This window comes from Canis lupus, chromosome 21 (genome assembly GCF_003254725.2).
Source record: "Canis lupus dingo isolate Sandy chromosome 21, ASM325472v2, whole genome shotgun sequence".
In the NCBI taxonomy this organism is placed as follows: domain Eukaryota; kingdom Metazoa; phylum Chordata; class Mammalia; order Carnivora; family Canidae; genus Canis; species Canis lupus.
Genome location: NC_064263.1, coordinates 24486495 through 24513583, shown reverse-complemented (window position 1 = coordinate 24513583; position 27089 = coordinate 24486495). Strand labels below are relative to the sequence as shown.

The window sequence follows — 27089 nt, the reverse complement described above, 5'->3', positions numbered from 1 at the left end:
TTCTAAATTTTTTAAAATTTTTATTTATTTATGATAGGCACACAGTGAGAGAGAGAGAGGCAGAGACACAGGCAGAGGGAGAAGCAGGCTCCTCACAGACAGCTTGATGTAGAACTTGATCCCGGATCCTGGGATTAGGCCCTGAGCCAAAGGCAGACACTCAACCGCTGAGCGCCCCCCCCCCCCCCCCGAACTTTCCAACCCCTTCAATAGTGGCTTTTTTCCCCCCTCCTCCCTTTCTCTGTCACACTTTCCAAACAATTGTTTGTCCTCTGACTTCTCAGCCTCTGGCACAACTCTTAAAGATTTGATGAATGAATAAAGGAATGATCTCACGTTCATCTCATTCACTTTATGCCAGCCACACACAGCTTTCTTTCTGTTCTCTCAACATGCCAACCTCATTCCCATAGGGCTTGTAAGCTGCTTGTTTCCTTATCCTGTAACACTTCCTCAGATCTCCTCCTGGCCAGCTCCTCTCATTATCCCTGTGTATACACAAATACACAAATACTCACATGTACACCCAGATACACAGACACACAGAGACATACAGAGGCATACACGCATACACACTTCTCAAAGATCATTGGTGATCACTTTTTCAAATTCTTTAAAACTTTTTTTTTAAAAGACTTTATTATTTATTCATGAGAGACAGAGAGAGGTAGAGACATAGGCAGAGGGAAAAGCAGGCCCCATGCAGGAAGCCTGACGTGCAACTCATACCCAGGACCCCGGGACCACACCCTGAGCCAAAGGCAGACGCTCAACCACTGAGCCACCAGGCGTCTCTCTCTTTTTCAAATTAAGTGTGTTTTTAACATAAGCGTTTTTTTTGTTTTGTTTTGTTTTGTTTTTTGTTTTTTTGAGAGAGAGAGAGAGAGAGAGAAAACGTGCACAGTGGGGGGAGGAGCAGAGGGAGAGAGAGAATCTTATGCAGGCTCCATGCTGAGCTTGAACTCACAACCCTGAGATCATGACCTGAGCCAGAAATTAAGAGTTGGATGCTTAACTGCCTGAGCCACCCAGGTGCCCCTAAAGTAAACTATTGAAGTATAACATACATATAAAACAGTGCACAAACCATTAAGTATACAGCATGATAGACTTTCAAAAAGTGAACACCCCTATATAGTGAGCACACACCTCGAGAAACATTATTAATATTGTTTGGCAATGATACCTCATTAAAGCTGGAAAAAAATAAAATTACAATAAAAAAAGGAAACCTTATTAACACCCCGCTATCGCTATTCACCTAAAGAATAACCACTCTCTTGATTTCTAACACCAAATATTTGTTTTACCTGTTTTTAAACATCATGTAAATGGAATTATACATTATGTACTATTTTGTGTCTTTCACTCAACATTATTTTTGTGAGATTCACCCAAGTTACATGAAACGGTAGTTTTAAAATTCTCTTTGCTGTATAACATTCCATCATATGAATATATCCAACTTATCCATTCTACTGTTTATGGGCATTTATGTTGTTTTCAGTTTTTGTCTATTACAATCGTATTGCTGTGAACTAGAGCATAACCTTTTCCACTACAGCCTTACTGAGGTACAACTTAAACACTTCATAATTCATCTATTGCTAAGTGTACAGTTTAATTAATTCTTAGTAAATTTATACAGTTTTGCAACAATTACTATAATTAATCATCCCAAAAGTATTTGTAGTCATTTCCTTCTTTCACTTCCAGTGGTAGAAAACCACTGATCTTTCTGTCTGTACAGTTTTGAATTTTCTAAAATTGCTTTTTAAAGATTTTGTTTTTAGGTAATCTTTACACCCAACATGGGGATTAAATATACAACCCTGAGATCAAGATTTGCATGCTTTACCAACTGAGCTAGCCAGGCACCTCAATTTTCTAAAATTTTCATATAAATAGAATGTAATCTTTGGTGTCTAGCTTCCTTAACATAGTTTTTTAAACTTTTTTTTAATTTATAAATAATAGCTTTATTTATTTATTTATTTATTTATTTATTTATTTATTTATTCATGAGAGACACGGGGGGGGGGCAGAGACACGGTGGGGGGGGCAGAGACACAGGCAGAGGGAGAAGCAGGCTCCATGCAGGGAGCCTGATGTGGGACTCGATCCTGGGTCTCCAGGATCACACCCTGGGTTGAAGGCAGCGCTAAACCACTGAGCCACCCGGGCTGCCCAATTTTTTTTTAAAGTAGGCTCCATGCCTAGTATGGAGTCCAACACAGGGCTTGATTGAATTCATGACCTTGAGATCAAGACCTGAGCTGAGGTTGAGAGTCAGACATCCAACTGAATGAGCCACCCAGGCGCCCCCGTATTGGTTTTCTTTTTTTAAAGATTTATTTATTTATTTATTTTTAGAGAGTGAGGAAGGAGCAGAAGGAGAGAGAGAGAGAGTCATAAGCAGACTCCGTGCTGAGCACAGAGCCTGTTGTGGGGCTTGATCTCATGACCCTGAGATCAGATCTGAGTCAAAACCAAGAATTGGATGATTCACCAACTGTGCTACCCAGGCATCCCAACATAACTTTCTTTTTTATTGCTAAGTAGTATTTTATCAAAGTGATAATGAAATGTTGTGTTTGTCTTCTCAACTGTCAATAGGCATTTGGACTGTTTAAAGTTTGGGGTTATTATGAATAATGCTGTTACAGATATTCACATGCAAGTCTTTTTATGGACATAAGCTTTAATTTCTTTTGGGTAAATACCTAAGAGAAGGATAGCTGGATGAAATGGTAACATTTTAAGAAACTCAATTTCCAAAATGGTTGTACCATAGTACAGTCTCACCAACAATGCATGGGAATCTGGTTTGTTTCCTACAAAGTTCACCATTTTTAGCTTACAAAGCCATAGCTCTCTGCCAAATTATTTACCATATTTTATAGATAAAGAAACAGGCTCAGAGAGACCAAGAATTTGACCTATATCCCATAGCTACTAAGCTTTATTTTTTGTTAGGAGTTCACTAGTCATTCCATTTACATGAATTCACATGTATACTCATATCCTCAAGAGATTTCCACTCTGGCAGAAATAGATTATTCAATATTTTTGGTTCCCAGTGGAAAAGCTATATTTCAGGAAGAAGTTTTTTCGATCTTTTAAAAGTTCATTCATTTTAGAATGAGCTTGGATGCTTACCTGATACCATATACAAAAGGATCAAAGACCTAAATGTATGAGCTAATACTAGAAAATTCTTAGAAAAAAACACAAGGAAAAAGGTTTTGAGGGGACACAAACATTCAGCTCATAATGTGTAGCTTCTATGGCCTTTCAGGGTCCCTGTTTTCCTCTTCATCCCCATCTCTCATTGCTTCCCTTTGGGTCTGCAACCCAGTCATACTGACAACTAGCAAAACTTGGATGCCTCTTGTTCTTGCCTTCCTTAGCACAAGCCTTTTCCTCTCCCTAAAATGACTTTCCCACCTTCTTTTGCTTAGATAACATCTATCGTGTCCTTTAGGTGTCTTTCTTTAAGAAGTTTCCTGGCCCCCAAACCAGGTTAGGTATCCCTAATCTATGTTACAGCTCTTAGATGCCTCATGCATATCTCTAATGTGGCTTTTTATCACTTGGTGTAGCTTATTTGTCTTTCTTGCCCAACTGCTCTCTGCCTCAGTGAGCTGGAAGGCAGGATTGGCCTTGTTCATCTCAGCATCTAGTACGATGTGTGCCTTATACTATATGTACAATGAATGTTTTCCTTTGTATACCACTCAGCAGTTTTCAAAGTGTCCTGACACAAATTAACTCATCTATAGAGATATATTTCCTTAACATTCATTCCTTCTGAATAAAATATTCCTTAAGAAAACATTACCTTTGGGATGCCTGGGTGGCTCAACAGTTAAGTGTCTGCCTTTGGCTCTAGGCGTGATCCTGGTCTGGGGATCTGGTCCCGCACTGGGCTCCTTGTAAGGAAACTGCTTCTCCCTCTGTCTATGTCTGCTTCTCTCTGTGTGTCTCAGGAATAAATAAATAAAATCTTAAAAAAAATATTACCTTTACTTACAAGATTTATGTGAAGTCAGTTATCCGTTATGTCACTAATGTGACTGAGTTGGGGCCTAAACTATGTCATTTTTGCTTGATACACCAGAAGAGTTTAAGAAAACTCTTTTTTTTTTTAAATGTATTCACACTGCTGATTTCTTTTTTTTTTAATTTTTTTTATTTATTTATGATAGTCACAGAGAGAGAGAGAGAGAGGCAGAGACACAGGCAGAGGGAGAAGCAGGCTCCATGCACCGGGAGCCCGATGTGGGATTTGATCCCGGGTCTCCAGGATCGCGCCCTGGGCCAAAGGCAGGCGCCAAACCGCTGCGCCACCCAGGGATCCTTTTTTTTTTTTTGAGAGAAAGTGAGTGTGTGTGTGCAGGAATAGGGGAGGAGCAGAGGAAGAGGGAGAGAGAGAATCTTTAGCAGACTCCATGCTGAGTAAGGAGCCCAACATGGGGCTCAATCTTAGGACCCTGAGATGGGTGATAACCTGAGCCAAAATCAAGAGTTGGACACTTAACCAACTGAGCCACTCAGGCACCCCAAAGCAGATATCCTCTTAATGACTGATGAAGTAGGTGTCTGTGGGTGTGCAGTGCGGGATGGGTGCACAGAGCTAAGAAGCCAGCTCCTTCTGTGGGCCTCAGCTGATGATCTGACCATTTTGCAAGATCTCATCCCTAAGTTCCTGATGGCAGAAATTAGGGCCAGAACTAGGAAGGGCTTGCATGCTGTGGCTTAGAGGAAGCTGTTTCAGTTCTTAAAATCACTGAACTTTAGAGCTTTAGGTCATTTGGTTCAACCTCTGCCTTTAAGAAGTGGGGAAAGAGATATAATATTTTGCCCAGGAAACTGTGGAAGACCTACCTCCCACCAATCTTGTTTTCCTTTTTCCAGAAGCCTGGACTCAGAGGTCACTAAGGTGCTGTTCCCAATCAAAATATCTCTTAGTAGAATTGATCCCCTCTCTCTTTTGGTATCATCATCTGAATAGTTTACTCTGGGTAGAGGATGTGTTAATGTTATGTAGAGGGCAGGGCACCTAGGTGACTCGGTTAAGCGCCCGACTCTTGATTCTGGCTCAGGTTGTGATCTCAGGGTCCTGCTTTCAGACTCCTTGTTTAGCAGGGAATATTCTTTTTAATTTTTTTAAAATTTATTTATGATAGTTACACAGAGAGAGAGAGAGAGAGGCAGAGACACAGGCAGAGGGAGAAGCAGGATCCATGCACCGGGAGCCCACCGTGGGATTCGATCCTGGGTCTCCAGGATCGCGCCCTGGGCCAAAGGCAGGCGCCAAACCGCTGCGCCACCCAGGGATCCCAGCAGGGAATATTCTTGAGGATTCTCTTTCCCCTGCCTTTCCCCCTGTTTGTGTGTGCGTGTGTTCTTTCTCTCTCTAAAATAAATACATAAATCTTTAAAAAATATATTACTATGTAGAAATTCATGGAAGATGTAGTTCCTGCCCCTAGGAATTTATGAACTGAGACTAGGAGTTTAAGAATGACTTGTAGGGATCCCTGGGTGGCTCAGCGGTTTAGCGCCTGCCTTCGGCCCAGGGTGTGATCCTGGAGACCGGGGATCGAGTCCCACGTCGGGCTCCCTGCATGGAGCCTGCTTCTCCCTCTGCCTGTGTCTCTGCCTCTCTCTCTCGTGCTCTGTGTCTCTTATGCTCTGTGTCTCTCATGAATAAATAAATAAAATCTTAAAAAAAATAAGAATGATTTGTACATGCCAGTCAAGTCAAAAGAAAGATAATTTTTTAAAAAAAGATTTTATTTATTTATTCATGAGAGACACAGAGAGGCAGAGACACAGGCAGAGGGAGAAGCAGGCTCCATGCAGGGAGCCCGATGCAGGACTCCATCCCAGGTCCCCAGGATCACACCCCGGGCTGACGGTGGCGCTAAACCCCTAAGCCACCGGGGTTGCCCAGAAAGAGAAAATTTTTAATGTGAGTTTTATTTGAAAGTCAAACCAGACATTAAATAAAAATAATCTTTATTTTTTTACCTTTATTTGGACTTTCCAGTTTGTATATGTTGTTAATCTCAAATTATAATTTAAATTTAGGAAGGTGCTGAGAGTAAGTGGATATTTGCTTCTTCCCACCTGCCCCCACCCCCCAGAGTCAGAGTGGGTAGAGAGGGATGACATGCTGAGCACTTCTACAGGGTAGGGGTTTGTTATTTCCACCTCTCTGCTAGGACACTGAGGTACACCAGTGGTTAGGCTGCTGGTAAGGTGAGGGGAGCGGACATTTGAACCCAGTTCTGTTATCAGAATCCTATTCACTGCTAAGAAGCAGAAAAAGCTGACATTCTGGGTCCTCATTATCAACCTGAAAGAGCTCCAGTAAAGTTCAGAAGGAGGTCATTTGGTTTAAGCCCACTTTTTACATACAGATGGAGAAGCCAAAGCCGTAAAAGGCAGAGCAGCCAGCCTGGGCTGTGGGGGCATGTGGGACCACAGGCCCAGACCTGGCAAACAAGAAACCTGGTGAGAAAGGGACATTCTGTCCAAGAAAGAGAAAGGGGTGGAGGGAAAGGCTATGCTGTTCTCATTCCCACACCCTTTATTGAATTATAATAATTTTCCAAAAAACTGAGTCCTGCTGCTTTAGGCTGTCAGCCTGCCATCACCCTCTTTTTCCCCAATCCCAGTACCCTTCAGGGGTCTCACAGACCATCTAGCTGGAAAGCAAGGACTGCGTGGGAGTGGGGCTTCTGTTAGTACATGCCATTCTCTGTCACCCCTGGCCCCCCAGCCCCTGGTTCCTTTGGTCAAACCTCTAGACAACCTTTCAACCTTTTAAAAACTGCTGTTAGTTCCTCCCTGTCTTGAGAAAATCTTTCCTAAGGTCTTGTCCTTACGTTTACAGTGGTGAATATAAGAGCTTTCATGTCCACCTTGTCACTTGATCCTCATAGCATCCCTGGTGAGATGGGAGGGAGGGGATTATTATTTCCATTTTATAGGAAAGAAGATGGAGTCTTCCCTCTTGATTCTCCAGTGTCATCAGGGAACAATTACAAATCTCAGCCTCATGCTGGCCCAGGTTTTCTCTCTCTTTCTCTTTCTCTTTTTTTTTTTTTGGTTTCATATTTTCTAGAATCTCAATGGCTTCTAAATGGCAGGCGTATTGCACATATGGCTGATGATCCACAGTTAACCAAAGGCTGTAGACACAGCTATGTTGCTTTGGCAGCGTCTCTCCAAACCCCTTGTATCCTGTGCCACTCCTGATTTCCAAGTATCATGTGCCACTCCTGTCCTGTCATGCTTTCAGCCTTTCCTGTACACAATTCATCATCTAATCAGATTGTTTTTTTTAAGAGGACATCAGTTTGCAAACTTTTGTTTTTATCCAAATGGATGTTTTGGTTTATTCTCTCTTGCCTAAATGTTAGGCATCCAACTTAATAGGTCCCCAAAATTAATATAATTTATTTTCCATCTTGTCAGTGCAAAACAAATGTGTTCTTAAGACAAAGCACTGAAGGCCAGAATCCTTCCTCCACTTCTCTTTCTTGACTCAGCAGCAAGTAAACAGTTCTGTAAACATGTGTGGGTGTGTGTGAGCATGGACCCACTGCTTTAATGCATTCTTCAGTGGTTCTTGTTCCAGCAAAGTACCACATGGCCCTGCCTTATTCAGAATGGAGATTCCCGTAGCATCTGGACTTTCATCAAGGCCCGTTTCAGCTGCTCATAGGTCACAAACATCACCACATTCCAGGTTCCCAAACGCAAAAAGGATGGTGTAAATCTGTTGAGAGAAACAACCAAAACATAGGTGGAGCAGACTAAGAATCCTGAATATACCACCAGTGCTCCCCCTATTCACAGTGTCAGTGCCAAAAGACCTAGGCTTCTGTTAGTCATGAGCATTTTCTGAGATTTCTTCAGACTTTTTTCTCTACTGAAGGAATTTAGGCAGAGGCTGAAGTCAGGAAAGGAAAGAAAACACATTTTGAGCCAGGTTCTGTGTTAGGCAGTTAATTCCCACAATTCTATAAAGTAGCTATGATGGTTGCCACATTTCTTTTTTAGAGACTGAGGCCCAGGGGCACGTGGTTGGCTCAATTGGTTAAGCATCCAACTCTTGGTTTTGGCTCAGGTCGTGATCTCAGGGTTGTGGATGGGTCCTATGTTGTCAGGTTCCCTGCAGGGATCCTGCTTGGGATCTCTTTCTCTCTCTTCCTCTCCCACTACCCCTCCCTCTGCTCACTCACATGCTCTCTCTGTCTCTCAAATAAATAAGTAAACCTTTGGAAAAAAAAAAAAAAAGAGCAGGGGGAAGAGGAGGAAGAAAAGGAGGAGAAGAAGAAAATTGAAGCTCAGGGCAGTTAAGGAGCTCTACTAAAACTACCTGACTCCATATACCCTGCTGGGTATTTCTGGAATCATTTATATGCTGAGGGGCCATCCCTGAGGAGGCCCCATCAAGGCACCTTGAAGCTGGCACACCAGAGGGCAAAGACTGGGTGACATGATGTTTAGCTAATCTCCGGAGAGCCTACCTGTCCTGTGATAGCACAGCTGGGAGACAGTCCCCATATCAGCTTTGCAGACTCAAGGTGGACCCTGTGACCTGGACCTGCTCCCTCTTTAGCTCCTCTCTCTCTGCTAATACCCTCCTGGTCCTTTCCTCTTCTGCCAGACTTGCTTCCATGCCTTTACCTGTGCTGATCCTTCTGCCTAGGAATGAACCCTACTCACTTTCTTGCCTGGCTGGTTGCTCTTGGCTCTATAGGACTCTGCTTGGGCACCATAGCCTCATACCAAGGTTTCTCCAGAACCCTCAGCCTAGGTTCCCCAGGGAGAATAGCACTGGGGCAATGAATGTGAACTTCAGAGTCAGACCTGGGTTCAAACGCTAGCTCTATCAGTTTCTAGCTTTATGACCTAGGATAAGTTACTTAATCTTTCTAAGCCTTAGTGACCTCATCTGTAAGATATTTACCTCATAGAGTTGTTGTGAAGGATTAAATGAGCTAATGTATAGTATACAATGCAGGGCCCAATATCAGTCAATGCTCCATAAATGTCATGTATGTGTCTGCTGCTGTTTGAAGACAGGTGGCTACTGCTGATGATTGTAATGATAGAAGCACTTATAGGAAAAGAACAGTCTGGCAATTGAAATAGTTTTATTATATCACTCTCAGGTTTGAGAACCTGATTGCATGTTGGGTCCAATCTAACATTGCCTACCAGAAAACGATCTGCTGAAGTGGTGGGAGGTGTGAGGGCCAAGCCAAGAGCTTGGGAGTAGGATGGATGACAACATGTGGGGTGGCATCTGATAATCTGAGTTAGAGCCATGGCTCTGACATTTTAAGTTTGTGATCTTGGATAAGGCAGTTGACCTTTCTGAGTCTCAGTTTCTTTCTCAGCAAATGTGGAGAATACTGCCCAGTACAGGGGGTTGTTGAGATAATCTATATAAAGTGCTTTGCATAAGGCCTTGTACTTAGTGACTTAGTGATCATGGTGATTGTTAATAACCTACATTATTGAGTGCTGGCTTTTGGCTAGGAAGATGAAAGGCATATAAGCCACCAGTTCTGGCTTCAAGGAGCTTGTGATCTAGCATGGAGCATAATTTAAACTTACAAATCCTATAACACTAAGTAGGAGGTGGTAAATGCCATAAAAATGGTATCAAGGTATTACTGCTGAAGTTCACAGGGAGGAAGAAAAATTTATACCTGAGAGTGTTGGGGAGGTGGCATTTGAACTAGTTCTGAAGTATGGCTAAGATTTAGAGCATGTACCTGATATGGGAAAGGCATTTCATTAAGAGGGAATGATAAAAGCAAAGACACAGGAAATGTGACAATGTGTTTTGGGCATTTTGGCCACCATCAGTAGAGATCTATAGTCAGTGGGCTGGAGAAAAGTCTCAGGACTACCAACTACCTTTCCCTCTCTCTCCCTTGCCCAATAAATTTGGGCATAAATAGCACTTGACATATGCCTAGACTTCTTTTTCTCAGGTAAACCTCCCCTGACTCTCCAAATCAGATTTGGTTCACTTTTTTTTTTTTTAAACTTCCATAGTTCTTTATATTTGTCCTTTGTGACATTTACATCTGTGCTGTTCACCGTCACATCCCTAGGTGGACCCATTGGTATGCACATTATACATGGAAGGAAGGAAAGAAAGGAGGGAAGGAAACAAGCTCAGGTTCTCTGGGAAGGGATGTTGGATGCAGGAGAGGGAGCCTTACCCCTTATAGAAGGCTGTGGGGCCCTCTTGGGTCACCATCTTCAGCATACAGTCCAGGGGGCTGCAGTATTGGCCTGGGGGCGAGTTCATGTACCGGGTCTTCACCACATCCACTGGGGAGGCCACCACTGTGGCACAGAAACCGGCTCCAAAGGCAGAAATAAAGTGGCAGGGGAAATTGTCTGTAGCAGGGAAGGAAGGAGCAAATATCAGTAGCAAATAACAGAAAGGCCCCTTTTCTATTCCATGTGTGTCATCCTTTGTCTTTCACTAAACTGTGGACTCCTTGAGTGTAACGATAGTGCTTTCTAAATCTCACACAGTACTTGCAGAATAGAACAGGGCTGTGCCACAGTTAGAAGGCTGTGCAGCCCAACGATCGCAGAGGAAAATGAAGTCAGAGAAGGCGACTCTTGCTTAAAGATGCATGATGGGATGTGCTGGGCTGGCATCCAGGACTCTGGCCTCCCTATCCAGGGTTCTTTCCCATTCATTACAATGAGCGACTGGGTTTTTTTTTTTTTTTTTAAGATCTAATTGGCATTATTAAATGATTCATGAATTGGGCAGCATCCCATCTAACAAGTAGAGAGGCATTCCTGTACTGGGCATCTTTATTGGGCACTACTCTTCTCTCTGCTCCTTCTAATGCCCTGTTACCTCTGAGTGGTGCCCCCTCTGTGGAATTTCAGGTTCCCTCCCTGCTGTGGGAGGGCAGCTGCCTGGAGCCCAGGGCCTCACCAGTGAGCAGATGATAGTCTAGCAGCTTCTCCTTGATGATGTCATAGGTCACCATCTCAGCACAGTTGACGATGGCATTCCTTGTGATGTTGGGCAAAGTTCCTGTTAAAGGATGGAGTCGGGACTGATGAGTGAAAAATAGACATGGATTTTCTGGTTGCAAGGCCACAGGCTCCAGTTTGGGGGCAGAAGTCTCCATTCTAGTGGTCTCAGAGGAGCCTGCCTCAGTTGAGCAGATTCCACACTTTCCTCTCTGGGGTTAACACTTAAATTATCCATGTCCACCTCAGAGACAGAAAATAGAGAAGCCTTCTTATGTTTGTTTGAGCCACATTTTGGAGAATAATCTGCAATATCTACCAAGATTAAAATATGCCTCCCTGACAGCTGGCTAAAACCAGGCAAGGAAGCCTTTGTTTGGAAGAGGGAGGCAAGGCTCTGGGTGACCCTGGGAGGCCCTAGGAGAACATCAGGACCAAGCTACTGACATCCCAGATGAGGGCTGGGCTTTGGGAAAGCATAAAGCAAATAAGGGTATGACCCAAAGGTCCTGCTTAACCACTGGGCCACTGTTTCTTCTGCAAGGATTTGTATGACCCCTGGTCCACATGTGGGAGAGATTCCAGCATTTGTCAAGGTGACCTCCATTTGGACACATAGGGAACTTGAAAACTTTACTCCTGAGGAGGCCTCCTTCTTATCACTTCTCCCTGTACCCGACAACTCACAGCTGCCTCCTCTAGTGGCCTCTGTTCTCCATGTCCTATGGATAGAACTTTGTTGGGAAAGCCCTTCCCTTCCATCCCCACACACCTAGAGCCCATGTCCTATGGATAGAACTTTGTTGGGAAAGCCCTTCCCTTCCATCCCCACACACCTAGAGCCCACTGAGCCTTTGAGGCCCAGTTTATAGGTCACCTTCCCCTCAGAGCCTGCACAGCCTCTCCTACCTCTGGCCCTGTACCTGAACATGAACCTAGCACATCCTATCCTGTGGAATGGCTGCTCCTTGACATATCTCATCTCCTCTCTTTGTGAGAGCCATGAGGGCATGGTGGGTATCTTCTATTCATTTCTGTCTCCTGCACATCAACCTGCACATGCTGAAGGGTTGACAAATTGAACTGAATTTGGGGCACTCTGGCAGGTCAGTGTGATAGTTTTGGTTGAGATGATCTTACAGAATCACTGAAATATATCATTCTGGGAGTTCCCTCCTTGCTCGGTTCTCTGCCCTAGCTCAGGGGTGAGGAGTGCTCTGCCCACGACCCTGTGAGCCTCGAGTCCAGGCCTACCTTTCCATAGGCCCCTGACCCCTTCTTCCCTGGCGATGGTCCTGTAGGCATCCATTGTCCCACTGTACTTCCTGTTGCTCCCCGCCCCAAGGTGTATGCTGGCCTGAAATCGGACCTTCACCACATCTGTGGGCTGGGCACATGATACTGCCATGGCTCCTGTGGTGCAGCCTGCCAAAATCCGCGTAGTGATGCTGGAGTCTGGAGAGAAGGAAAGAGAGTAGGTCGATGTTCTATTACCTACACTTTTCTGGGCTTGATGCTGTTCTCTGTGGGCCTGCCTCTGCCTGAGGCCTGCCTCTTCTAGGCCAGGGTTCTAGAGAGGCTCAGCAGATTTCTGACAGCAGCTCAGTCTCCTTGCGAATGTCTATTACCACCCTTCTATGCCCCAGTTCTGCCTCTAAGTCTATACTGCCCTCATCTCTGATCTATTAGCCTAGAGTCTGCTTCTGCCTACCCCCTCGATGTCTACAGGATACCAGGCACTCACGGTCTGATCCTTTGGGGGTGTAGAACTGCTTGACAGAGTCATAGAGGCCAATGCGGATGGAGGCAAAGCTCATCTGGCGCTGCAGGCCGGCGACCAGCCCGTTGTAGGGGCTGCGGGGGCCCTCGGTGCGCACCATGGTCAGGATGGTGCCCAGCACACCGCGGTATTGGATTCTCCGGGCTGCCTGTGTCGCCTGGTTCTCCCCCTGGATCTGAGGAACATCCCAGCAGAGTTGTGAGGAGCTGGGAGGGGGCAGATGGGGCTGGGTGCAGAAGGACCTGTCCAGGGCTGGTTCTTGAGAACAAGTAGGATTATAGTCATCACATCCCAGTAAAAACAGCTGAGGTCATCAGTGTAGAGCTCACGAACTGTTATACGTGGTGTGATGCTCAGCCTTCAGAGCAAATGGAGGACATATTGTTTTTCCCACAACAAGTGATCAGTGTTTTGTCCAAGGTCACAGTTACTTTTACTTCACACTTTATGGTTTACGAAGTAGGGCAAGGCCATGAAGGGCCCAAGGAACTAAGATTTTTTTTTTTTTTTGTCTTGGATGGTGAGGCAGGATTATAAGCAGCGGAGTGAGTGGCCTGCTCAGAGTTCTGTGTGAAGAAGAGCATGCGGGCAGACACAAGAGGTGCTGGAGTGGAGAACTCAGTCCCTCTTTTGATCTGAACAATGACCCTTGTCAAAAAGCACCTACCTGCAGGCGAACCTTGGCTGTGTCCAGTGGAAAGGTGAGGAGATCAGCAAAACAGGCTGCTGTGCCTGCCCCCAGGAATTTCACAGCTGTGGTAGGGGGTACCTCTGAAGGCTTTAGTCCAACCATGGTCCCAGAAGGTTCTGCTTGGTCCCTCCAGGGTCCAGGTGAGGTCCAAGAAGAGAGGCCACTTTGCAGCCCTGAGCTTTAGTGCAGGGAGGAGGCTGCAGGAGACAGGCCGGAGGAGGCAGATTGACCTTGGCCCATCCGGACCTGTCCCCAGGCTCTTTCAGTACTGGGAGAAGCTTTAGTAAGAGAAAAGCCTGGGCACTGCTATGCTTAGCTGAGGGGATTTGGCTTATAGAACAGGTCACTTCCCCATATCTTCTCTCTTGTGATCCTCACCCTCTCTTCCTCCTCCCTCTACTGACCAGGTGGATCTTCATCCTTTAGAGGAGGAAACTGAGGCTCAGGAAGGGAGCAGACCTCATTCTGACTCCACCCACCACCCTGTTCTCCGTCCCCTGCATCAAGCTGCTCCCTGGGAAGGACCTGCTCCCTGAAGTGTACAGAGAGCCTACCAGTCTCTCCACTTCAGGTCCCAAATCAACAATATGACTGTGCCTTGTGACTCACCTAAACTGTTAGTTATCTTGGATGAAAGCCTGTTTTTTTGCAAGACTGCCTGAATACACTCTTATTATACTTAAAATGAAATCCTTCCTGGCCTGTGATTCCTTCTCTGTCACTAGAGATTGTTAATCTATGATTAGAGATGTTTCCTCCCCACACTGTAAGATTTCTGGGGCTAGTATTCTGCTTTGGAGGAGGGAGGGAGACTGGTCCTGGGCTCCTTCGCTGCCCTTCCTCCCCAGAGTTTCTGGGGAGATGGGGTACAGAGTGTCCTGCTACTAATATTGGGGGCAGTGGCGGCTGATCTGCCTGGCTCAGCACATGCCTTTTTCCCCCTCACACTTCTGAGTGTATCCCTTCTCAGCTGAAGAGAACGAGTTTCTCAGACAGAGGAGGATCAATCTTGGATCAAGAGAAGGTGCCCCGTCTCCCAGTGTGCACTCATGCCTGCGCCCATCCTACTGCGGGCTGACCAGGGGCACGTTTGCAGCTGAAGGTCCTGGCTTAGCTGTGGTTACCTTGGAAAGCTGTCACACCTGTCATGGGCAGTGCTGCATTCTTATAACATGTACTTCTGTGCATCAGGTTTTGGTGCTGATGCCATTTCTTAGCAGGTCACACACCCTGGTGCCCAACTCACACATACCTGTAGCGTGCTGCGATCCTGGACTCTTAAGTGACCTCACCTCTGGAGCCAGGGCCAGTCCCACAGAGCTGTGAAATGGGCACAGTGTATGTGCCCTTCTTTATGGGGCAATAAGAAAACTCTGGTCCTGTGGTGAGGAGACCTGAGCTGCCTAGTCTTCATGGCTTACTAATGGTGGTGGGAACTTAGCAATATCATTTAACTTCCTTGGGTAAATGAGAATAATATATTACCTGTTCACCAATTTATCATTGGATGCAAAAAGATAAGGGTGACCACTCAAGTCTTTCAGGACTGACATTTAGAACTCTGGTTGTCTCTGTGCTGTCCCCTCAACCTACATGGTACCTAAACTCTTATGCTTGCTGCCAGCTTTCCCTAAAAAGACTGTTCTTAAGATGAAACTGATGTTCTAATTCATGCTAAAGTGTAAGTGATTATCTTAGCAATCAGATATTTTTGACCACTATAGGTTGGAACTCACCAGCCACTGGATCCCAGTCTAGAAGCCTGGGTCATAGTGTGGTGGGACAACTTTTAAATCATGCCCAGAAAAAGGGGATGCTTTTATTATTTATTTATTTTTAAAAAGATGATTATTTATTTATCTGAGAGAGAGAGAGAGAACGAGCAGAGGGAGCACTTATTCAGAACAAAGTCCTTGCCATGGTTGGCGGACTCCTTAAGATCAACCTCATGCTGGGTTCTTGGAATTCCAGGGAATCTGAGGATAAGCAAAAAGAGTCTGTGCCACTTGCCTACAAGGAACTCCTCAGGAGTTCTGTGGGGGTATCAGACACACCTACAAATAACTAGTGCAGGATGGGTTGGACGAATGTCAGGGGGCAGGAAAGCACCAAGAAGCGACCCAAAGGAGGAGGAGGCCCTGTCTTTTGTTTGTGAGGTGGGATAAGAACCAACTCATGGTGGGGGGTGGGAGGAGGGTCACATAAGTTAGGCTTTGAAAAGTGAGCAGGATTTCAGCAGCTGAAGCAGGAAGGGTGTTCCAGATGCAGGGAAGGCATGAGCTTGTGTCAGAGCCCAGCGTATGGATTCAACTAGGGAGGAGGAGAAAATGACCACCTGACTGTGAGGCCCTCTGTAGAGTTTTACACACAATCCCATTGAATTTTCACAACTTTCCTGAGAGGTAGCTGCTCCTTTCCCTTACTTTTGGATGAGCAAACCAAGGCTTTGAGACATTAGCTTGCTAAATATACCAGCGACTAGTGTCAGATCCTGGTTCACTCTGTTATACTAGGCTCAAAAGGGCCTTGGAAAGAAGGCAGGGCAGCATTTAAATCCATTTTATGGATGAGAAAAAGAGGCTAAAGAGGCTTAAGATGGAGAGAGACTGGTTTAAAGGCACAGAACCTCAACTAAATTCCTCTGATGGCGAGGAGGCCCCTTCACCTTTCCCCTAGAAACCCCAGTGGGTATGGTAGTATGGATTTCCAGACCTCATCTTTTTTATTGAGGGCATTCAAAGCCCTTTGCAGTTAATGAATTATTTTGCAAACCCATCTGAGAATTAATGCATACAGAACAACAGCTTGGTGAGGAATGCTGCCACCAGCTTGGCAAATGAAAATGGCCTGAGAGGCTGAGACCTGTGTGTGCCACACAGTCAGGCCTTGGGCTCCCTCTGCAGTGCTCCTCCCACAGCCTGTTTTCCTGCTTTTCTGTACTGCCTCCCTGAGGGTCCAAGAAGGATCTGGCTCCTAGGGGTGGTGGTGTGGAGCCTGGCTGAGGGGACAGACTGCAGCGTGCTAGGAGAACCCTGTCCTCCACTTGCCTCCTTCCCCTTTCCCTTTGCCTACAGGAGACCAGCAGCTGCCAGGAGGGCTCAGTTCCCAGCAAGGAGGCTCTGGCTCCTCTGTCTGGGGCTGGAATGCATGTGCAGGTGTATGCACGAGCAGCTGCCTCTCTTGTTTCAAGCCATGGCATTTCCTCTGCTTTTCCTCTTCTCTGACGTGAGCTGGACTGCTCAGAGCCCCAGCATCAGGAATGAGTGCCTGACAATCAGGGTTAGGGAGGCCCTTGGGGACTGTGTTCTCTAATGTCTCTTACTGGTTGTAGGAGTGTCCTTTCTTCAAAGCTTTGGGGATTGTGTTCTCTAATGTCTCTTACTGGTTGTAGGAGTGTCCTTTCTTCAAAGCCTTTGGTAGCCACTCAGACTCTAAGGGAAGAATCCTACGAGTTAGGTATTTTTACTCCACTTGAAGAGTTGTGAACTGAGGCCCAGAAAGGTGAAATGACCGGGCAGAGGTCACATAATGAGCAGAAGTGGGATTCCCACCAGGGCTGTGTGACTGATGCATTCTCCAGCCTCCTGAATTGATACTTGAGAAAACCTAGCTGGCAGCAGAACTTTTGCCACTGGCAAAGGTGAAGTTGAGAGCAAGAACTCTTCTCTCTGTAGCTCTGCTGGGGCTCTTGATGGATGGATGGGGTGTTCTTGCTATGTGGCCATGGTAGTAGTGCCCCATTAATGTCTGCTCAGTGCTTCTTGCATGAGGCATGGGGCTGAGGGCTTTATAGGTATTGACTAATTCAGTCCCTTTATAAGGCTATGCAGTAGTGGTCACAGTGATTCCCACTTCATAAACAAGGGATGTCAGGCTCCAAGGGCTTCCGCCAATCATAAGACTGAAGGGATGGGGCTGGGATTGGAGCCCTGGTCTGACACCGTGCCTGTTTCAGGGTCCAGAGCCTCACATTTCAGGGAGAGCTCAGGATCCCTGGAGCTGCTTGTTTACAGAGTGGATTCTCAGAGGCCCTCAAGGCCAGATATCCTGATTCAGGTGTAGGCTGGGGCTGGGGTATCTGTTCTCCATGGCAGCTCTGAAGCAGGGGTCAGGGGACCCCGTTCTGAGATGCCCCGCCTGGTCTCACCCTCCTGGCAAAGCCTCCACAGCATCCCCGCGGAGGAAGCCGCCTGAGTAAAGAGTTTTGGGGGCTCTGCAAACCTCCCTGTATATAAGGCCAGAAGTGCCTGTACCACCTCTACCCAGAAAAGGGGTCCCCAGGACCCTCATGGGGAAAGGGCTTAACGCTCTGGAGGGGTTCTGGAGATTCTGTGCCACACTAAGGAGAAAGCCATATTACTTATGGAGATTTGCAAAATCACAGCAGAGGCAGCCAGCAGAAAAGGGAAAATGAGTTGTGCGTGAGTGACACAGGTGTGGGGGTGTGACACAGCCCAGCCAGTGTCCCCTCATCAGGGTTGCAGTTCTCCCTTTCTTGACAGCGGCTGGGGAGGAACTAAATCTACCAGCCCTGTAGTGACCCCAGATTGGTGTCCCATCAGCTCCAGACCGCTCTCTGTAAGCTAAGGGCAGCACATGGAGGGGGAAGGGGTGGTGGAGAATGGGGTCTTACCTGTGAGTCAGCCAGGGTTGGGGAAGCACGGGGTTCCCTTAAGGCTCCTTAGGGCTCCATCCCTGGAGGTGGCAGCAGGGATCTAGTTGCCCCCTTGCCATTCACTGTTGTCTCTGCTGCCTCTGGCTTGGCACCTATCTTTATACGTTCCAGCTGACCTGAAACCTTAGCCCATAGAAGCTTAGTTGACAGCTTGATCACTTGACAAGAGGCGGCTGGCTGGTGAGTGGCAGGGAGGTGAGGGGAAAGGTCAGAGTTCCAGATCTGGTTTAGTTCCTCTGACTTGTGGTTCTTTAAAATAGCTCCTTCCAGCTGCTGGAAGAGCTACCTCAGGTAATAAGGGTAACATATGGGGATAGGGGTTGGATTTGTCACCTTTGAGAATTCAAAGGTCAGGGCCACACACGATAGGCTGGGCAGGGCTCTCCTAATATTAAGTAGGCTCTTGGCGCCTACTATGTGCCAGATACTTTATATACATTATTTCTGTATTTCACAACCCTATGAGGTAAGTACTATTAGGATTCTGTTTATTTATGTGTATTTTTAAATATTTTATTTATTTGAGAGAGTGTGCACAAACAGGGGTGGGAGTGGGCAGGGACAGAGGGAGAGAGAGAGAGAAGCAGACTCCCCGCTGAGCAGGGGGGCCAACCTGGGCCTTGATCCCAGGACCCCAGGACCCTAGGATCATGACCTCAGCCAAAGGCAGATGCTTAACTGAGGCACCCAGGATTCTGTTATTTAATTTTTTATTTTATTATTTTTTTGAATTGTTTTTTTAAATAACAGCCTTACTGAGATATAATTCACATATCATACAATCCACCTATTTAATGGATACGATTCAGTGGTTTTTAGAGTTCGGTTATGCAACCATCATCACAATTTTTTTTTTTAAATTTATAATAGGCACACAGTGAGAGAGAGAGGCAGAGACACAGGCAGAGGGAGAAGCAGGCTCCATGTACCGGGAGCCCGATGTGGGATTCGATCCCGGGTCTCCAGGATCGCGCCCTGGGCCAAAGGCAGGCGCTAAACCGCTGCGCCACCCAGGGATCCCCATCATCACAATTTTAGAATATTTTCACCACTCCCACCCACCACCCCTTAATATCCTTGTGAACATCAGCAGTCACTTCCCTTCTTCCCTTCCACTCAGCCCCAAGCAATCACTAATCTACTGTCTCTATTGTATGATTTCTGAACCTTTCATATAAATGAAATCATATAGTATGTGACTAGCTTTTTGCAGTTAGCATAGTTCTTTTTTTTTAAATTTTATTTATTTATGATAGTCACACAGAGAGACAGAGAGAGGCAGAGATACAGGCAGAGAGAGAAGCAGGCTCCATGCACTGGGAGCCCGACGTGGGATCCGATCCCGGGTCTCCAGGATCGCGCCCTGGGCCAAAGGCAGGCGCTAAACCACTGCGCCACCCAGGGATCCCAGCATAGTACTTTCAAGATGCATCTGTGTCATAGCATGTATCAGTACCTCATTCCTTTTTTATTGCTGAGCATACTAACATTTGTAATGCTTATTTTACAGAAGAGAAAATGGTGTGAGGGAGGGACAAGGACTTACCCAGGTCCTACTGGTAGTGTATGGTAGGGCCTACCTATAGCCCTTAAATTATAACATCCTATGCGCTGTGACCATTACCATCTGAGACATGGAGGCTTCAGCACGAATGCTGCTGAAGGGAGCCACAGGGCGCTGGGAAAGGTGTGTGAAGCACAGCCTGAAGAGTCCCTAGCAGTTGCTACTGTGGGCACTGAGGGGGAAGAGTGGGGCACATCTGAACCTGGGACCCAGGTGACATAGGAAAGAGGTGGGTAAGGGGACAGAAGAGGAGAGGGGGAGGGAGAGGGAGGGGAGTTACCTGGGTGGGGCAGAGGGGTAGGCAGAAGCCATTTCTGGATTTGAGTCCAGAGCCATGGCTGCAGGGCAAGTGGTCATGAGTCCAGACACTCAAGTGCAAAGTCAAAGCTGTGCCTGTCCTCTTCCTTAGAACAGGCCCTGCCCTAACATCAGCAGCACAGGCAGTTGTGTTAGCGTTTATAAGGGAAGGGGCTGCTAGGATTGCTGAGGTTGTGCTCAGGAAGTAGGTTCTGGGCTCTAGCTGGAAATGCCTGAAGGTGGTGGGTGAATTGCAGCAGGTACATGGTGTGGGATAAAGAGTAGGAGCTCAAGGGACACCTGGGTGGCTCAGCAGTTGAGCACCTGCCCTTGGCTCAGAGCATGATCCCCCGGTCTCAGGATTGAGTCCCACATCAGGCTCCCTGCCTGGAGCCTGCTTCTCCCTCTGCCTATGTTCTCTGCCTTTCTCTCTGTGTCTTTCATGAATAAATAAATAAAATCTTAAAAAATAAATAAATAAAAAATTTAAAACAAACAAACAAAAAACAGTAGGAGCTCAAACAAGGAGGCTGCTGTGGGCCATGGAGTACCCAGAAGGAGGACTCAGCTTACATGGGCCTGGGAAGCCTCTTGAGGGCAGGGCTAGGTGTGTCTGCTTTGGCTCCCTGTCCCCAGAATCCAACAGGCGCCAGAAGTTCCAAGGTTGGTTGCAGGTGGCTGGGTTCAACAAGCATCTGGGGATCAGAAACACCCATTTTCAGGTCTCAGCAGGGACAGTGCCTGAAAGGAAGTGAGGGAGTTGATGGCTAATTGTCAAATGTGTACTTTATACCCTTAAGCCAGGCTGCATGGCTTATACCCTTGCAAGGCATTTCACCTCTGAGCTGTCACCCAGAAAGAGATCCAACTTTCTGGGAGAAGATACTGGTAAATAACACCCTTTTAAAGTGTAGGTGGTGGTTTACAGGCCCTTAGGGTGCCCTTGTGTTATTGGGGGCTGCCTTGGCCTGGATAGGAGAAACCACCTGGGTAGGAACAGCCCATGTCCTCCTGTGGCCTTATCCTAACTTGACCCAATCAGGTTATTTACAGAAGCTGGAACAGGATTTGGAAGGAATATTCTTCATCTGAGGCTTAACCCCTCAGGTCTGGGCCCCTGACTGCCCCTCTGTCGGTTCCATGTGGCCTTAAGGGAGGTGGAGCCCTGTGCTTTGAAAGCTCCACTGTCAACCTTAGAGGAAGGCACTGGGGAGGGGGTGAGCTGGCCGGCTGAAGGTGGGGGGGGGGCGAGATGAACAAATGAAGGGGAACAACCTGGTCTGAGGGCACTTCACTGATGGGGGGGGGCACTCTGTCCCTCCTTGGGATTCCTGCATTACCCTGTACCCTCTAGGGCACATCCTGCCTGTCTCAGAGTTGTCAGGTGTGTTTGCCTATCTGCTGGTCTCTGGAAGCTTCAGGAGCTTCAGGAGAGTGGGGGAGGAGTGGGAGGAGCTGACATTTCCTCAGCTTTCACTAAGTGCCAAGTGCAGGCGAAGCACTTTCACAAATGTCATCTCATTTCATCCTCACAACCACCCCAGGAAGTGTTATTATCTCTGTTTTACAGATGAGGCAACAGAGGCTCAGATAGGACAGTCAAGCCAGAGGGGACCTATCAAGGAAGTGGCAGAGTCAGATCTGTCTCTTCTCTATCCCCAGTGGCATGTGGCCCTTAGTGCCCTCCAGGTTCTCTCTCTGGGCTCATCCTCAGACTTAACTTTTCTAGAAAGTCCACCCTGGTTGCTCCCGCCCACATGGTATTTCTCCATGAATTTCCCAGATTCAGAGCACTCGTTGGCTCTTCCCCGTGTGCAGAAGCCTTGTGACATCTCTGGAAATGTTTTGTGTGGTGATTCATTTCCTAGCTACATGAACAGAGAGGCACATGACTTAAAGTTTCAGTTTAACTATAAAATGGGTATCATGATCTGCAGGTTATAGAGTTGTTTTGAGGACTAAGCAAAACGACCTGTGCTTAGGGAAGAAAGCGGGGCCCTTCACTTTAGTTCTCCTCCAACTTTCTCTTCCAGCCACTCTGTGCATCATTGTCCCTTTCATTTTTTTTTGGCAAGGACATCCTTTATTCTGGCTTAGCTGTTCACTTTGGAGAGATGTTGGGTACCAAATGGTATGTTTTTTAAAAAATATTTTCTTTTTAATTTAAATTCAATTAGCATATAGTGTATTACTAGTTTTAGAGGTAGAGTTCAGTGACTTGTCAGTCTTATATAACACCCAGTGCTCATTATATCAGGTGCCCCATCCCCCCACCTCCCTTCCAGTGACTCTGTTTCCTATGATTAAGAGTCTCTTATGGTTTGTCTCCTTCTCTGATTTAATCTTGTTTTATTCTTCCCTCCCTTCTCTATGATCCTGTTTTGTTTGTTAAATTCATACAAGTGAGATCGTATGATAATTTTCTTTCTCTGATCAACTTACTTTGCTTATCATAATACCCTCTAGTTCCATCCGTGTCATTGGCAAATGGCAAGATCTCCTTTTCATGACTGAGTAGTATTCCACTGTGTATATATACCACATCTTCTTTACCCATTCATCTGTTGATGGATCTTTGCCCCTTATCTTCTCTACAGGCCCTGTCTATAGGTTTGTTTGGAGTGTGACAGTCTTAAGCCAGAGCTATCCATCCTGGAGAGATCAGGGATTCTGAGCAGACCTGTTTCAGGAGACCCTTCCACTTTGCTGATGGATTTGAGGCATAAGCAAGGGAAATATGGTGTCATTCAAATCTGGACCAATCTGATCTCTCACCATGAGACTTCATGTTGACCCTGGTATCAGGTGAGCTTTTTTTTTTTTTTAAATTTTTATTTATTTATGATAGTCATAGAGAGAGAGAGAGAGAGAGAGGCAGAGACACAGGCAGAGGGAGAAGCAGGGTCCATGCACCGGGAGCCCGACGTGGGATTCGATCCCGGGTCTCCAGGATCGCGCCAAACAGGGATCCCTTTTTTTTTTTTTAATTAGTTTCAGGTGAGCTTAAGGGACTACATGGTTTTCTTTCTTTTTTTTTTGGACTACATGGTTTTCAAACTTTCCTTTGGCTGTTAGAGCACAAATGGATTTCTAACACCCAGGGCTAGTGGCCAACCCACAAAACAACCGTGTACAGAATATAAATACCAATATGATTTTATTCAGACACAGGCAGGAACAATGACCTTCAGAGCTGGGTAAAAACAATAAGTTAAAAGCATGGTTAGAATTTCAGATAATCAGATAAAAAGTCTAAAGGAGGTGATTTTCCCCCTCTTTTTCTATTGATTAATTCAACACAGCATAAAAATAATTTATATCTACAAAATATCCTTATTTCTAAGTAAATCAACTGGAGGTGGCCCTGGATTTCCTCAGCTATGCACAATGCATACAATCTTCATCCCGTCCTCTACCCCACCCAAACTTTAAGGCAAAAATGGCCAAAGAAGATGGGCTCATGTCAGCAGTAGGCTATCAAAGACACTGGAAGGAGTTTCTCAGCCGAGAGATGCCTGGTTGGGTCTCTTGGTCAAAAGATGGGTGGTTCCACTTGAGGACTGGAGTCTACTTTGATTCTAGCTGTTGCCTCACCTTAGAAGGAATGAGCTGAAATCCTGGCACGTGGACTTTGGACTGGTTTGGGAACATTCCTCCAGTCGGTGCTGGATGGGTCTCAAGGCATCCATGGACTAGGCTGGTGGTGGTTTCAGGACTTTCATGGCCCTGAACGAAGCACACCTTGTGTCTCATGCAAGCCAGACAGGCTGAAGGAGGGTGGGCAGGTGGAGCCTTCCCTTAGTGTTTCAGGCTGTATTAGTCTTTCTGGGAATATTGGGAAGAAAATATCCGTGCAATCCTGCGAGTTTCTTCCTCAGGCAGGTTAGGAGGCAGCGAGTTAGGTCTGGGACGACAAGGCCTTCCAGACAAGGCTCTGCTGGAGGCCCCACTTTTGTCCTGAAGAGGAAGAAGTCAGCTAGGTAAGCAATGAGGATATGGCACCTCCAAGAAATGACTTTGGTTCCTTTTGTATTTTGGTCCTTTGGCTAATATCGATACAGAGCTGACTGGTTTACAAAGTATACCTGATCTTGCTTAACCCTCACCTCAACCCCATAGGTGGGTGCACTGTTCCTAGGTCACATAAAAGAAACTACAGTTACAGTTCAGGTTTAAATGAGCTCAAGGTCCCAAAGTTTGGAGTGGCAGAGCCATGATGTGAACCCTGGCTTAGAATCTTTCTATGCCTCGAGAGGAGGAATCTCCTCCAGTACACGCTGAAAGCCTCATCCCTTCTCTTGCTGCATGGGTATAGATAAGTCATTTGTCCTCTCAGTTGTAACTGTTCCATATGTCACCCGGGGAATATATCCAACTGCCAGGGAGAAGATGTTGGTGAATAATACACTCTCCATATGTTCTGAGAGCTGCCAGGTAACATGAACCATGTCCCCACAACCCCGCTACCAAATCTTCCCTGCCTCAGGCTGACAGGGTATCACTAATTCCCCTTTCAGGTCCTCGTATACATTTGGGTTATGAGATTGTGGTCTTCTGGACTCCTCTATGGCTCACTCTTTTACTCATTCAACCCCCACCCCCACTTAATTTTTTTTGTACCACATTCTTGCCCCCAAGGAGCTCAAAGCTATACAGAAAAGCCACCCCAGACGGCTGGCTGACAGTAAGGCCCAGGGGAAGAGGTGGAGGTATGGCAGGGGAAGAGGCAGTGCTAAAAGGAGATGGGAGTCGCCATAACAGGTGAACTTGGCTGACCTCACGGCATGTAGCCTGCACTATGGATGGGTATCTCTTCTCTGTCCCCAAATCCAACAGCTGAGATCTTCATAAGGTGATGGAGACACAGACAGCACACAGTACCAGTGCCCAGGCCAGAATGACCAGAATCAGCTTGGTGGAGATTTTCTGATTTTTCTAGATTTTCCCTAGAGATTTTCTGGAGTCAGTAACATTTAGTAATCCCTTCTTTCCTCCATTTCTTTAACCTTTCAAATGCCAGGATGCCTGAATGGCTCAGTGGTTGAGCGTCTAGTGTCTGCCTTCGGCTCAGGGCATGATCCTGGGATCCAGGATCGAGTCCCGCATTGGGCTCCCTGCGATGAGCCTATTTCTCCCTCTATCTATGTCTCTGCCTCTTTCTGTGTTGCTCATGAATAAATAAATCTTAAAAAAAACCCAAAAATTTTAAATGCCTGTGAGGAGACAGAAATGTACAGAACCCAGTTCTGACTTCCATAGCTCAGAGAGGACAGTGATCTACTAAAAAAAAAAAAAATAGAATAGCAGCCAGATTGTGATAAGGGGAGTGGAAACCAGGCAAACTTGAGGATCCTTGCCAGTCTGGAATTCTAAATGCTAAAGGAGTGCATACAACCTGAGCAAACTGTCAGCACTGATAGCCCACAGTTAGGTTTGCCTGAGAAGTAAGAGCAAAACGGTGCTAGTAGAGATAAGAAGATAACAGCTCTGTATCTTCTAGGCAGGCTTAGGCTAAAAGGAGAAAAAGGAAGCCCACCCTTTGCTCCCATTTGGAGTTCTTCCTTCCAGGATATGATAGGCACCTGTACCCTATAAGGCTTCAGGACAGGGTAGGCCAGTTGCCCAGTCACTGCCTGTTGGCCTCCCCATCTAGACTGGATGGGTGCTCCTGGAAGACACAGACTGAGTCTGATGTTTGTGACTCCAATTGGGCCAGATCCAAGATGGGAGCTTGGTAGCTGCTAGATCAGTGAATGGGTGGGACCAAGCCATGGTGACCAGAGGCTGAAATTGGGTGGGGAGGAGACTGCCTCTTACAGAAAACATCTTATTCATTCTAGAACCACTGGTCATTGGCCTACCATATGTCAGGCCTTTGGTTAAGTCAAATCCTCAGGGGCTTGGCAGCACATTGAGTCTCCATATACCCCTCTCTACTCCCAAGATCCAAGACTTGTTTTGTGAGCTATTTGGGATTTAGAGGTAACACCAAATCCCCTTCCAGTACCCTGGCTACTTTGCAGACAGATCTTCTGGGTCACCAGATGTACCTTGCTTTTCCATTTCTTTCTCTGCTACAGTTAAGGAGGACTAGAGAGATGCTTGTTCTATAAGCTAGATGGGAAAACAGGCCTAAGAGCAGTCTCCTATCTCAAATCCTAAACCAGGCTTCTGTGTCTTCATCTGCCAGAAGAGAAGCATTGTTTAGGAGGCTCTGATGAGTCTTGTTCTCCATCATTGGAAGGGCCAAGAACGTCAGTTCCTGAAATGACCATCAAAGACCTTTGTTGGTGACTCATCAAGCCTTTCAGGAGCCTAAGATCTGTTCAACCCCCTCACTTTTTAAGGACATTAAGTAGGCATGGTTTCTGTCCCCCACAGGGCTGCTTAGGCTACAGGGGAGAAGACAGATGCCAACCTACCCAGCAATCACAGAGATGAAGCTCAGAACTCAAACACGGAGAAAGGAGCAATTCCTAACAGCCAAGATGGACAGGGGAGGCTTCACACAGAGGTGAGATCTGAGATGCACAGTTTCAGCAGAGTTGGGGGTAGGGAAGTGAGGTCATTTCCCTTGAGGGAATTGCGTGAGCACAGGCCTGCACCTGACCGGCTGGGCCAACATCTGCCCTGGAGCTGAATCCAGTGTGGCTGGTTTAGTCAACTTCCCAGCACCCATGCCTGGACCCAACAACCTAGGGGAGCCTTATCTGTATGGCCCAGGCCCAGGGACAGGGCTTGGCTCTGTGTACTGGGCAGGGCAGGGGGTGTGGAAGGACAGAGAACACACACTCAGCAGCACTTGGCTTTTGTTGACCTCAGTAGAGTCTAAAAAACATCTTGGCTAGGAGCAAAGGTTCCTCCTTCATCAGAGCGGTTACCCCAAAACACACAACTCTGGTGGGGCTGGGCAGGGGGGGACATTGCTCAGAATAGGGATACCCCTACATGTACTGACTGTTCCTCTGAAGTATTTGCATGCTCCTGTTGAAGCTGTGGGTGTGCAGGTACCACGAAAAGAGCAGGGCCCCAGGTTCAGTAC

The 27089-nt window shown here is 46.5% G+C and overlaps 2 protein-coding genes and 1 long non-coding RNA gene across 25 annotated transcripts in view; 1 reads left to right on the top strand and 2 right to left on the bottom strand.

The window, feature by feature from the left end:
- Positions 1-6007: 6007 nt before the first annotated feature.
- Positions 6008-18282, bottom strand: UCP3 (uncoupling protein 3). The gene is made up of 7 exons (XM_025459047.3): positions 18145-18282; positions 13488-13708; positions 12785-12995; positions 12295-12495; positions 11000-11101; positions 10260-10440; positions 6008-7792 (listed from the first exon to the last, which is right to left on the bottom strand). The coding sequence occupies exons 2-7, from the start codon at positions 13611-13613 to the stop codon at positions 7678-7680; spliced, it is 936 nt and encodes a 311-aa protein (XP_025314832.1). The 5' UTR covers positions 13614-13708; positions 18145-18282; the 3' UTR covers positions 6008-7677.
- Positions 18151-27089, bottom strand: part of C2CD3 (C2 domain containing 3 centriole elongation regulator) — a 153061-nt gene continuing 144122 nt past the window's right edge. For 6 of the 23 annotated variants that reach the window (XM_035703816.2, XM_035703817.2, XM_035703819.2 and 3 more), the window contains one exon: positions 23188-24004. In XM_035703816.2, the coding sequence (XP_035559709.2) occupies positions 23864-24004 (141 nt within the window). In that variant the 3' untranslated portion in view covers positions 23188-23863. Of the gene's footprint in view, positions 18310-18879; positions 20789-23187; positions 24005-24823; positions 26310-27089 lie in introns of those variants that run through there. The other 17 variants (XR_007404620.1, XR_007404618.1, XR_007404619.1 and 14 more) reach the window with 11 other exon arrangements.
- The window catches only part of LOC112667442 (uncharacterized), a 59830-nt gene continuing 54725 nt past the window's right edge, over positions 21985-27089 (top strand). The window contains exons 1-3 of the long non-coding RNA XR_003141133.3: positions 21985-22178; positions 22645-22852; positions 26429-26561. This is a non-coding gene — a long non-coding RNA (uncharacterized LOC112667442). The remainder of the gene's footprint in view (positions 22179-22644; positions 22853-26428; positions 26562-27089) is intronic.